The sequence below is a fragment of the Dermacentor albipictus genome, unplaced genomic scaffold (genome assembly GCF_038994185.2).
Source record: "Dermacentor albipictus isolate Rhodes 1998 colony unplaced genomic scaffold, USDA_Dalb.pri_finalv2 scaffold_15, whole genome shotgun sequence".
Taxonomy (NCBI): domain Eukaryota; kingdom Metazoa; phylum Arthropoda; class Arachnida; order Ixodida; family Ixodidae; genus Dermacentor; species Dermacentor albipictus.
Window position 1 is genome coordinate 1,979,129 of NW_027225569.1, and position 12,330 is coordinate 1,991,458.

Here is a 12,330-nt window from a genome sequence, read left to right on the forward strand (position 1 = left end):
CTTTGTCTTTCGAGAACAAATATCTAAGTCGCCACTCGAGGCAGAGGATACTGTTTGCATCCCTCCAATCTTTTAGCAATGGTATCAGTGATGGCTGTTTACGCACTTAGTCTCTCCTCTCACCGCACCTTGTCCTAATAAATAAGTAGCTGTGATAGGCTTTAAATTTGAAAAAGAAAATTGATTTGGGCGAGTTGGTCCATAGCTATCGAAAGGCGCCGCGTGATCGGGACGGAGAAACCACGTCGATTGCGATGTGCTTTGCGTTTCTTTGTGTCCGTCCCGGTCGCGCTCCACCTTTTGAATTATGCGTGTTTTCGGCCATTGGTTGCTTTCGCCCGGGAGAGCCACGTATGGCAATCGTTAGCTCTCGTCATTTGTTCCAGGTCCTGCTCAAGCGGCGGCGAGCAGAGTGTGGGCGACGCCGGCTGGGAGGACGTCTGCAGGGTGTGGGCTCGGTAGCTGTGCCACGACACGGCTTAACCCACTTCTGTTCACCATGCAGGATTTCGTTTGCGCTATCTCCTGCGTGCTGTTCCCCGTTCTTCTGGGCCCGGTATCAGCCATCCACGTGAACTACCCTTTCCCGGCTTGCTTCGTCACCGTGGACAACTGGCGCCTACTTCCAGCGTTGGCCACTGTAGTTTCTGCGGCGCTGGAACCTGGAAACTGGACGCTCGAAGAGGAATTCATGGTCACACCGTCATCGACTTCATCAGGCACACTGCGTATAAATCATCCCCGCCAGCCGGGCGCGCTCTGTGGGCTCGGTAGCTGTGCCACGACACGGCTTAACCCACTTCTGTTCACCATGCAGGATTTCGTTTGCGCTATCTCCTGCGTGCTGTTCCCCGTTCTTCTGGGCCCGGTATCAGCCATCCACGTGAACTACCCTTTCCCGGCTTGCTTCGTCACCGTGGACAACTGGCGCCTACTTCCAGCGTTGGCCACTGTAGTTTCTGCGGCGCTGGAACCTGGAAACTGGACGCTCGAAGAGGAATTCATGGTCACACCGTCATCGACTTCATCAGGCACACTGCGTATAAATCATCCCCGCCAGCCGGGCGCGCTCTGTGGGCTCGGTAGCTGTGCCACGACACGGCTTAACCCACTTCTGTTCACCATGCAGGTCAGTAACCAGTGTCGCCTTTTCGCTAAAAAATCTAGCAATAGATGCCTTATTCAGCTACCGAGCCCTCAGTGCTGTGTTTGTATCATGTCTGATTGTATTAACAGCGTTTGTTCTTTGCTACTTATGTTATCCGGAGATATTGAAACTAACCCAGGACCCCCCACCCTAAATGAAATACTAAATGAACTAAAAGGCTTGTCTTCTGGTCAAGCCCAGCTCATTGGAGACGTGCAGAGCCTAAAGAGCCAGCTCTCAAGCACCGATAAAACCATTTGCGAACTAGGCAAAAGAATCGACAGCTTAGAATCTCACTACCACCAGCTTCAAACGCTCCGAGCGGAATTAGACACCGTTGCAACCACCACCTCTCAGACTACTCGACAGGTCTCGATATTGGAGACTCGGCTTGACGACATGGAAAACCGCTCCCGACGAAACAACTTGTTGTTTTACGGCATAGCGGACGATACGCCATCCGAGACCAACGCTCAGTCTGAGGAGCTAATCACGGCGTTTTGCAGGGACCATTTCAATGTAGCCATCGAATCTAAGGAAATCGAGCGTGCCCACCTTCTTGGTCGCCACTTGCAAGACCGGTGCCGCCCCATAATAGTAAAATTTACCTCATTTAAAACCAAGGAAACTGTTCTCGCTAATGGCTCTAAACTCAAAAATACACATTTTAGCATTGGGGAAGATTTCTCGCCCCTCGTTCGGAACGCACGGAAGCACCTTCTCGCTTTTGCTAAAGAAAAATCTGGTCCTTTTCTTTTACGATATAAAACATTATTTATGGGCTCCAAACGCTACGTATTCGACAATGCAACCGAAACTATCGAAGAAAAATCATAGCAACCCCCTCCCCGCCCCAAATCATTAAATGGTTCCGTTTCTGGTCACAAAGCTAATCTCTCTATTTCGATTATTTTCACAAACATTCGCAGCTTTCTTTCTAAACGCCACCACGTGTCAAGCCTTGTATCTTCATCCAGTAGCAACTTACTTATTCTAACTGAAACGTGGTTGACCTCTGACGTCACCGATGGCGAAGTTTTATCCGACTTGCCCAACTTTAATCTTTTTAGAAAGGATCGTCTCGGCACACGCGGCGGTGGCGTCCTCATTGCTGCAAACAAACAGCTTTCGTGTTCTGTTATCAAAATATCCTCAGACCTTGAAATATTATGGTTAATCTGTCGTTCCGCACCACAGTCGGTGCTCTTGGGAGTTTGCTACAGGCCTCCTAGACACACTCCAGATTTTTCACGCGAACTTAATAATATTTTAACCAAACTTTCGACTAAATACCCTAATGCTCGCGTCGTTCTCTTTGGAGACTTTAACTTTCCGAATATCGATTGGATGACCCTAACCTCGTCAGCACCCAATGCGAAAGAAGCTAACGAATTTCTTGACGTTTGCCTAAACTTTAATCTTACTCAGCTAGTATCACAACCTACACGAGTCACTTCCGATACCGCCAATATTCTTGACATAATCTTAACAACAGATCCAGGGAGCCTGTCTTCTATAACATTTCTAAAAGAAATAAGTGACCACAAAGTAATTCATGCTAATTTTGCCTTTGTCCCCGAAATACGCCACGCTTGCAGGAAAACAATTCGACTATATGACAAGGGGAACTATGGGGCCATCATTAGTGAACTTAATGCCTTTTTTCCCTCGTTTCAAGATGGTTTTTGGGAACGACCTATTAACGAAAACTGGTCACTCTTCAAGAACAAAATGAACCGATTAGCTGATGACTTCATCCCTAAGGTAACTTTCCGTCCTACCCGCCAAAAACCTTGGTTTACTAAGTCATTAAAATCGCTTGAAACCAAGAAGAAACGCCTTTTTCGTATCGCCAAGACTAGAAACAGTGTTTGCGCATGGGACAAATACAACATTGCAGAAAAAGCATACTTAACAGAAGTGCGCAACGCTAAATACTCATTCTTTCACACTGAGCTATCAAAAATCCTTGCTGATTCACCCAAACGTTTCTGGCAAATTCTAAACCCACATGACACCCCTCCCGTTATCCTTACTAATCAATCTGGTCAAGAAGCAAGTTGTTCAGAAAGTGCCAATATATTTAATACAGCCTTTTCGTCTGTCTTTACAAATGAACCTAACCCTACTGAAACAGAACCGTTTTCCGCTAGTTTACCAGAAATGCCACCCATAAGCATTAGTTTCGCTGGTATCCTGTCTTTAATTGAAAAAATGAAATTGTCATCTTCTACTGGTACGGACGAAATAAATTCCAAGCTCTTGAAAAACACTAAGCACATATCTGCCGAATTTTTACTGTTACTGTTTTCCCAGTCACTTTCCTCAGGAATTCTCCCTTACGACTGGAAGTGTGGGAAGGTCATTCCAGTTCACAAAGCAGGCAACAGAGACTGTCCGTTAAATTACCGCCCAATATCTCTAACCAGTGTGTGCTGCAAACTCATGGAACATATCATATACTCTCAGGTCATGCATTTCCTTGATTCTAACAGCTTTTTTAATCCCTCTCAACACGGATTTCGAAAAGGCCTCTCATGCGAATCCCAACTAGCCCTTTTTCTTCACGACCTGAATGCTAACCTCGACACTAACCTACAAACAGATGCCATTTTTCTTGACTTCACCAAGGCTTTTGATAAAGTACCACACAAGCGTCTACTAATGAAGCTCTCTCAACTAAATCTGCCACACGACGTTCTAAACTGGATCACCCAATTTCTGACTAACCGCTCTCAGTTTGTTTCCCTTAACAATGTCAAGTCTGACTCGCTCCCTGTAACGTCCGGCGTGCCGCAGGGATCTGTCCTCGGCCCACTTTTATTTCTAATATATATCAACGACTTGCCTAATAATTTATCATGTAACATCCGCATGTTCGCTGACGACTGTGTTATCTACCGCAAAATAACTAACATATCTGACCAAACAGCCCTACAAAATGATCTGAATAAAGTGTTAGACTGGTGTAACCGCTGGCTAATGACCCTTAATCCTAACAAATGTAAATTAGTTTCCTTCCACCGCCGCAAAAACCCACTCCAATTTCTTTATAAAATCGCTAACATACCAGTTGGAACAAGTGAATCCTATAAATACCTTGGTGTTACATTAACCCCTGATCTTTCCTGGCGCACCCATGTCACGAATATCATTTCATCGGCTAACCGATCATTAGGATTTCTAAAACGTCATCTACGTCACTCACCCTACCACGTAAGACTTTTGGCTTACCAATCGTTAATTCGACCCAAACTTGAATACGCATCACCAATCTGGAGCCCTCACCAAGTTTATTTGATTAACGCTATCGAAGCAGTGCAAAATCGTGCTGCTCGCTTCATTCATTCTTCTTATTCATATGATATCAGCGTGTCATCCCTTAAGAATGACTCTGGTCTGCCCACTCTTTTGTCTCGCCGCAGGATCGCCACACTATCACTTTACCACAAGTTTTATCACAGTTCTTTCAGCCATCCACCTTACATCGCTCCCGCCGCTCGCACATCCCCCCGCACGGGCCATCCACTTCAAGTCACCCGACCCCGTTCTGGCACCACTACTTTTTCTGCATCATTTTTTTGCCGCGCAGCTTCAGAATGGAATGGCCTTCCCCACGACATTGTTTCAATCACCTGTCCATCACGTTTTATTCAAAGTGTATCCATATACCTGTCTTGTTAAATACCTGTGGCATTTGTAACATCTCTGTACAACCCACCCCTTATGTAACACCCCCTTGTGGGGTCTTTAAGGAAATAAAGTGAAGTGAAGTGAAGAGGGAGCCGGCCCGCTGCAGCCAGCGGAAACAAGCCACACGTCAGCAGCATTCAGCTCACCCTTCCTCAGATGATGCGCAAGACGGCTTGAGAGGCAACGCGAAGGAAAGAATAAAATAGTACTTCACCGTTGTGTCTCATTTATTTCGTATGTTGGAGCCAGCTTTCCGAACAGCACGCGTTCCTGGTTTGAATCACTTGTGTCTGCCTTCGGGAAGGAGTGGTGCTGCCGAACTTGTGGGGAAGTCGCGGCACCGAGGGACTCGGGCTGCTGTACACAACCGCTGCGCTGTACTGTTCCTTCTCTTCTATGCCTATATAGATATATTAGTTTATTAGTCTAGATATATTAGTCCTATGCCTCGATATACTAGTCGAAACATTCTTCCCAGAATTTAGTTTCCGTGCCTGCTCTGAAAAACCATGGTTTACTAAAACACTTAAAAGACTACGCGTGTACCGCTCCGCCAAGCTGCGGGATAATAAAAACAATGAAAACGCGTGACTGAAATATACAGCCCAAAATACATACCTAACGTCAATTCGCAACGGGAAGCATTCTGTTTTACACGCTGACTTGCCGAAAATGCTGCCTACCAACCCAAGAAAATTCTGGCAGGCTTTAAACCCAAACCACGCATGCACTGTCGCTCTTAAAAAAGAATCAAGTGAAGTGGCCATCGACTCTGAATGTTTTAATATGTTTAACACCGCCATTCCACCCGTATTCAGTAAAGAAACCGACATGCCACCCCCCTGTACAATTCAGTGTCTTCGGAACTGTTACGCCGCCAATTTTCTTTGTCGCATTTGGAATTCCTGCCATAATTCACAAACTTAAAGTTTCTTTATCACCCGGGATCGATAACATTAACTAAAAATTTCTAAGGAACACTCAAAACATTTCTGCGTCATTTTTCTGTTTACTGTACTCGCACTCACTTTTCACGGGCCAGCTTCCTGCCGATTGGAAATACGGAAAGGTCATTCCAGTCTTCAAACCAGGTATCAGAGAATCACCGCTAAACTACCGACCCATTTCTTTAACCAGTTTCCCGTGCAAAATTATAGAGCATGTCATTTACACACATGTGATGGACTTTCTCGATTATAATAAATTCTGCAATCCTACGCAGCATGGATTTCGCAGGGGTTTTTCGTGCGAAACTCAACTGGCCATGTTTGCGCACGACTTACATGCCAACTTACATTGCAATTTTCAGACTGACGCCATTTTCCTGGACTTCGCCAAAGCGTTTGATAAAGTGCCCCATAAGCGCCTTCTACTGAAACTTTCCCTGTTAAATCTTCACCCGACATCATAAATTGGATCCGTGAATTTCTAAATAACCGCCCTCAGACTGTTATAGTTAACAATGCTACGTCTACTTTCCTTCCAGTAACATCAGGCGTTCTGCAAGGGTCCGTCCTTGGCCCGCTTTTATTGCTTAGTTACATTAACGACCCGCGAACACATGAGAGGCTCGATTGCGCAACGTTTGGACGACACACACACCACAGAGCGCTACTTGCAACTATCGGTTTATTCCCTTGTCAATGCAATAAATACAGGAAGATACCCGGGGAGGAGGCGGAGGGTAACGACAAAAACACAAAGATTTTTTACAAACGTGGCCATCACAAATGCCAAGCCAGCTTCGTCGTGTGATCATTTTTCACATCGCAAAATAGAAAGCGCCACAAAATTCTAGATTAGCAGGCGAGGAAGTGTATTGCATTTGCACTAAGGGAGACTAATGGCATGCTCACGTATTCCATCAGTCTATCGTCTGTATTTCTAAGCCTAAGGCCCGGATTCTGAAACACTCCTTTCCTAACTAAGGATGCCTCACACGCTGTGAGGCGACCTGGCGTCAATTCTGGAACGTACCTTACTAAGGGGCACTAAGTTAGGGCCTCCTTGGTGCTTCCCCGCGCTTAGGGAGCCGGCATGCTACCTTCATGCGTCCTAACCGTGCTCCTCTACCTGTACGTATGCTTCTCCGCATGACTTTGCACGCGGTACGCTCGGCTAGGGTAGGTGCCGTGCGCAGCCAAGGCCGCGGTAGCCAGCCGCGGTGTACTGACGCCCAGTTTGGTTACGCGGACCGCGTTTTGTGCCATATCTTTTTTTCACTGTGATCTTGTGGAAAGCGAGCGGCGAGAATGACGGCCTTGCAATGTTTATCCGAACACGATAGCTTCGAAAGCTATGCACGGTTCCTTCGACGAGCAAATGAACTTCTTTACGGGACTGTGTACAAGCCTCCACCTTTCACTCCAGCCCGGCGCCTGACTGACAGGCAGAATCCACTGGAATACTACGACGAAGTGGACTTTCTAGCCCGGTATCGTTTTTTCCAAGCGAGCTGTTACAGCCATACTGGCAGAGCTGCAACTGCATTGTAACACTGACAACAGAGGAGCGCCGCTACCTGCTCTCTTGAAGGTCCTCATCGCACTTTCGCCTTCGCGTTCAGCGACACAGCATCTGTTTTCTTGCTTTCAATCACATTGTTGTACCTTTGTAGAAGTTCCGTGAACAAGTCTTTTTCTTCCTTCGTAATATATGCTTTGCCTCGCATGGCAAATACACATACACACACACACGAAAGAAAACGCACGCAAAGAAAGAAAAAAAAGCGACGCCTGACCAAACGAACTCAGATGCTGCCATAGCTGCTAGACTGAAATTGCTTTCTTGCCACGCGCATCATTTTCGAACCATTTTTACGTTATTAACCAAAGAAATGTAATTTATGCCCCAGTATAAAAGTAGAAATGCAATTTTAACAGTCCCGGCACTTTGTCTCTGCAACTCATTACAAATATTTCGCATTTTTTGTGGGTAATCTCGAAACCAGAAGCCTCTCACGTTACACTTCCTTTGGCGAGGCGCTCCTTCCGCAGGGAAGGCGAAAGGAAGCTTTTAGAATTCGTGGTTGCCTTCCGAGGGCGCCTAACGTTTAGGTAGCATGGAGGGCTCCTTGCGGAAGGTAAGGAAACGGTCTAAGGTTAGGAGGATTTCAGAATCCGGCCCTAAGTCTATCTAAGTCTAAGGGCCAAACAATGAAACCTTCCTTACCTCAGTAAGGAAGCCTTCATTGCGGTGAGGCTGCCTTATGTCACTCTGAAAGCCTCCTTATTGAGGGGCCCTCAGTGAAGGCTTCCTTGGTGCTCCCTCAGCGTAAGGCACCTCCGAGCACCTTGCCTCAGTAAGGAAGCCTTCATTCTGGTGAGGCCACCTTATGCCACTCTGAAAGCTTCCTTACTGAGGAGCCCTCAGTGAAGGTTTCCTTGGTGCTTCCTCTGCGTAAGGTATGTCCGAAGCTGCCTTCATGCGTCCTTACGCTGCTCCTGACCCTGAACGAGCGCTTCACCTCACTGCTTAGCCACGTGACGTTTGCTTGCGCACGCGCGCTGTCGCCGACCTGCGGAGAAGCGCGAGCACCATGTGAGCGCGGGACGCGCGGGCTGTCTTGACAGGCATGTTCATATCAGAGAGAGAGAGTGTGCGATTGTAAAGAAGAGGCGCTCGTATCAACAGCACGTTCGGGATGAGTGGCGTTGCTAGGCGTTGCATGACGCCGGCGTGCCAGCGTTGCTGGTGACCATCAGGTTTTGCGCTATAATGTTGAACCTTTTTACGTTTAGTAAACAATACTAGAAGAAAGAGCGTATGCGTCTCTATATTAGCACTTCAATTTAAATATTATGCGACGGCACAACATTTTTTTTATTAAATAGTGGTGTTCGCGTAGAGCTTTTAAGATATCCTCTCGGACCCAGGCATGCGGCAACCGTTCCTTACGTGAGGACGGGCCAAGGGAGCTTTCAGAGTACGCTTGCTCCCTTCATCAGTCCTTCGCTGTAAGGAGGCCTCACGTAAGGTTAGGAAGCTGTCGCTACCTTCATGCGTCCTTACGCTGCTCCTGGCCCTGAACGAGCGCTTCACCTCAGTGCTTGCCACGTGACGTATGCTTGCGCGTGCGCGCTATCGCTCGCCTGCGGAGTACCCCGAGCGCGCTGGCAAGCGTGGCCGTCAGCGCCTTGAGTTGATTCAACGCAGTCAGAGAAGAAATGGCGTCGTGGCGAGGTGACAGTGCGGCTGACTTCGTGGAATTTGTGAAGCGTGGCTCTGAGTTTGTGTTCGGAGAAGTGTACCGGTATTCACCCGCAGTGAGGTCACTTCGCGACGCGGTAAACCCCATGGAAGTGTACCGTGAAGAAGAGTTCGCCTTCAGGTTCCGCTTCACCAAGGCGTCCGTGTTGGCCATCATGTCCGACTTGCAGTTGAAAGACAACACGGACCAAAGGGGAGCGCCGTTTACACCGCTGCTGAAGCTTCTCATAACGCTTCGTTTTTACGGCACTGGTGCCATTCAGACCGTCGTGGGCGACCTGGTGCATGTTTCCCAGCAGTTTGTGTCCCGTTGTGTGTGGGAAATTACGCAAGCCATATGCGTACGCCTGTTTCCGAAATATGTGCGGCTCCCCACGGCAGCTGAAGCGCAGGGTGTGATGGCCCGATTCTACGAAATTGGCCGGTTTCCCGGTGTCACCGGGTGTATTGACTGTACGCACATCCCCATCGTCAGTCCTGGGGGTGAGAACGCCGAGGTGTTCCGCAACCGCAAGGGATTCTTCTCAATTAACGTGCAGGTAAGCCTACGTATTTGTTTGTATTCTCTTATTACTACTTTATCGTGTGAATTTACTGTCGCATTAGTAGCTGCTAGCTATGTCAGGTATGCACACCTTTGCATCTTCAGTACAGCGAAGTGCAGTCGTCCGCAGGATTGCCTAACTCGTGCGCCGACCCCTCGCACAATGAAGGCGACAATTCCTAAGACAGCAGCTTGTATAGGCACTGTTTGCGCTTGAGTAAAGACGCGTAGCTATACAGAATTTCCTGTCATTAACGCCGTACATGTAATTCAGCGTGTAGTGAAGATGTCACTTTATTTGGCGTGCAGTACACCTAAGTGCTTTGAAAAAATGTGCCGTTGCGTTTCATATAGAACGATGGCTGCATTTTTGTGGCACATATAGCGGCGAACTGTGAAGCGCCACTTTGTGGTGCTAATTGCTATCACTAGTGAAACATAGCGTCTCACAAAATTCGCTGCATTTGCGATCACCATTTTTGTATTTACTGAATATTTTGAAGTGGAATAATTCACATTGAACACGTTAGTGTGCTAAGCAGTGATCCCGCACCTGTATGTAGGTTATGGATCAGAAAGTGCCGCCAAATATGGTGCACTGATGTGAAATATAGGGAGAATACATATGATGTATCATGTTGGTTGATCAGAAAGGATGCATGTAAGCTACGAATGTTCACGCATGGTTGTTCTTGTCAGACGTGACCATTTTAAATATATGCACACTTATTTGTTGACTGGCTGTTACTGGTCCAGAGCTGCAGTTTTTCGACCTTGTAGCAAGTTGGCCTGGATCCGTGCATGACAGCAGAATATTCGCCAACAGCAGAGTCATGGCGCTGTACGAGCAAAGAGCTGTGCCTGGCGTTTTCCTTGGTGACCAGGGATACGCTTGTCTACCGTTCCTCATGACACCGCTGAGGGATCCGCGCACTGATCCCGAAAAGCGGTAATGGCACATGCAACTTGGTATGACCAGTTATCATACATGCACTCTTTATGTTTAGTGCCATTGAACATTGCTTAAATCTTGAGTGTTATGTAAGGAGACAGAGAATGCAAGCGTACTATTTCATTTGCAAATGACAGAGATATTTGTACATTGAACACATAACTTACAGAAGCGGAGCAGGCAAACAAACGGGAAGGTAAACCTCTGAAATTTTGTGGCTCCTTATGTACAAGACCCCACATGCCTTACTCCAGTCTCTGAACGGTATTACTGTCCACACTGCCACACTGGCCATTTACTGTTTGGTTCGTTATCTCGAAGGGCACACAGGCTTCACAGTGTCTAAATGGTAATCCCATAGGGAGCTAGCGAGTACAGTTGAAAGATTTTAAAAATGTATATTACTACCTGCCTGCTAAACAAAATAACTAAATTGTTCGCATTCACTGTTCCACAGTGAAGTATGGCTGTAACTGGGCCTGCTCAAAATTCCATCTAAATATATTGCTTGTTGCTTAATAATTTTTTTACATTTTATTTTTTCTCCTGCAGGTACAACTCCAGTCATATACGAACGAGAAACAGCGTGGAACGCGCATTTGGCGTATGGAAGAGGTGCTTCGCTTGCCTGAGGGTAAAGCTGCTGACAAAGACTGACCGGTCTGCAGCCATTATTACTGCTTGTGCAGCACTGCACAACCTTGCCCGTATGTTGCGAGACCCTTGTCCACGTCCTGATGAGGAACACCTCGACGCGAGTCTGCCAGACAGTACTACCCAAGGGGATCCAGACACGCTTCTGGGCACACACGTACGCAGCTGCTACATCCGTCGGTGCTTTTCCTCTGGGCACAGGAGCGATGAAGTGGACTTGATTTAAACATGCAGCTACTCAGTGTCTATTGTGAGCAGTGTATGTTAGGTGGTTCGAAAAGCTATGTTCCACATACCATTGAGAGTGTTTGCTAGCTGCTGGACAAATGTGTTCAAGTCACCCGCAGACTACCAGTTGAGGCTGGCTGACCTTGCAGTGAGTAAAACGCTGTCTGCAGTGAGCAAAACATTGCTATTTGTAAACATGACATGTTGTAGTTGAAAAACGACATTTCAGGCCTACTGTTTCTTCAGAAAATGGCATAATTTATTCAAAGTAAAATACAACAGGTACATGTGCACAATGACTAGTTGTTACCTGTGAAACAAAAGAAACAAGAACCTGAGCATTCTTGCCATCAGTTGCGGCATAATGTATTGAAAACCTTAGCTACGTTTGCTTGCCTTTGCACTTCAACAAGTTACTATTACGGATATCCTTTAATCAGAGTCATCCGCCTGCAGCTGTTTTTTCAGGAGCTCCTGCTTCAGTTTCTGCACCTTTTCTTTTGCTTTCAAAATACGAACTTTAATTTTATGCAGCACATTTCGTTTTTTCCTTTCATCGTTGTGCTGCTCCTTCAGGTGGCTAATTTTCAGCTCGTGTTCTTCTACAATGCATCTCAGTCGTTCGTTGTGTTCAATCGCTTTGTTTTTTTTCTCGCTTTTGATGGCATCGAGACGAGCCTCAAGTTCAGCCTGAAGTGTCTCCTGCAAGAGACCTAGCCTACCTCCACGGACATGCCGAATACTTGGCACATCTGCACGTTGACTGTTGTGTGTGTTTGTGTCAAATCCAGGCTTATGTATAGAAGGATTGTCTTCATCACCCATGCATGATGTACAAGAGCTGTGCACCATTGACTGCATTGCTGCTCTGTCACTTGAGCTGAGTTCGAGTGTTCGTTCTGC

The 12,330-nt window shown here is 46.9% G+C and overlaps 2 protein-coding genes across 2 annotated transcripts; both read left to right on the plus strand.

Annotated features, from left to right (window-relative positions):
• Nucleotides 1-324: 324 nt before the first annotated feature.
• Nucleotides 325-4,929, plus strand: LOC135919050 (uncharacterized). The gene is made up of 2 exons (XM_065452795.2): nt 325-1,129; nt 4,573-4,929. Exons 1-2 carry the CDS (start codon nt 500-502, stop codon nt 4,912-4,914), a joined length of 972 nt encoding a protein of 323 aa, XP_065308867.1. The 5' UTR covers nt 325-499; the 3' UTR covers nt 4,915-4,929.
• A 4,067-nt stretch (nt 4,930-8,996) lies between these two features.
• LOC135919056 (putative nuclease HARBI1) lies at nt 8,997-11,650 on the plus strand. Its single transcript, XM_065452798.1, has 3 exons — nt 8,997-9,588; nt 10,350-10,542; nt 11,098-11,650. Exons 1-2 carry the CDS (start codon nt 9,007-9,009, stop codon nt 10,371-10,373), a joined length of 606 nt encoding a protein of 201 aa, XP_065308870.1. The 5' UTR covers nt 8,997-9,006; the 3' UTR covers nt 10,374-10,542; nt 11,098-11,650.
• Nucleotides 11,651-12,330: the final 680 nt, after the last annotated feature.

Bases quoted from the DNA above. Each gene is read 5' to 3' on its own strand.
- LOC135919050 (XM_065452795.2), top strand. From the start codon at position 500: ATGCAGGATTTCGTTTGCGCTATCTCCTGCGTGCTGTTCCCCGTTCTT. The intron at 1,130-4,572 runs GTCAGTAACCAG...GTCTCGCCGCAG, and splicing joins CACTTCTGTTCACCATGCAG to GATCGCCACACTATCACTTT.
- LOC135919056 (XM_065452798.1), top strand. From the start codon at position 9,007: ATGGCGTCGTGGCGAGGTGACAGTGCGGCTGACTTCGTGGAATTTGTG. The intron at 9,589-10,349 runs GTAAGCCTACGT...TTACTGGTCCAG, and splicing joins TCTTCTCAATTAACGTGCAG to AGCTGCAGTTTTTCGACCTT.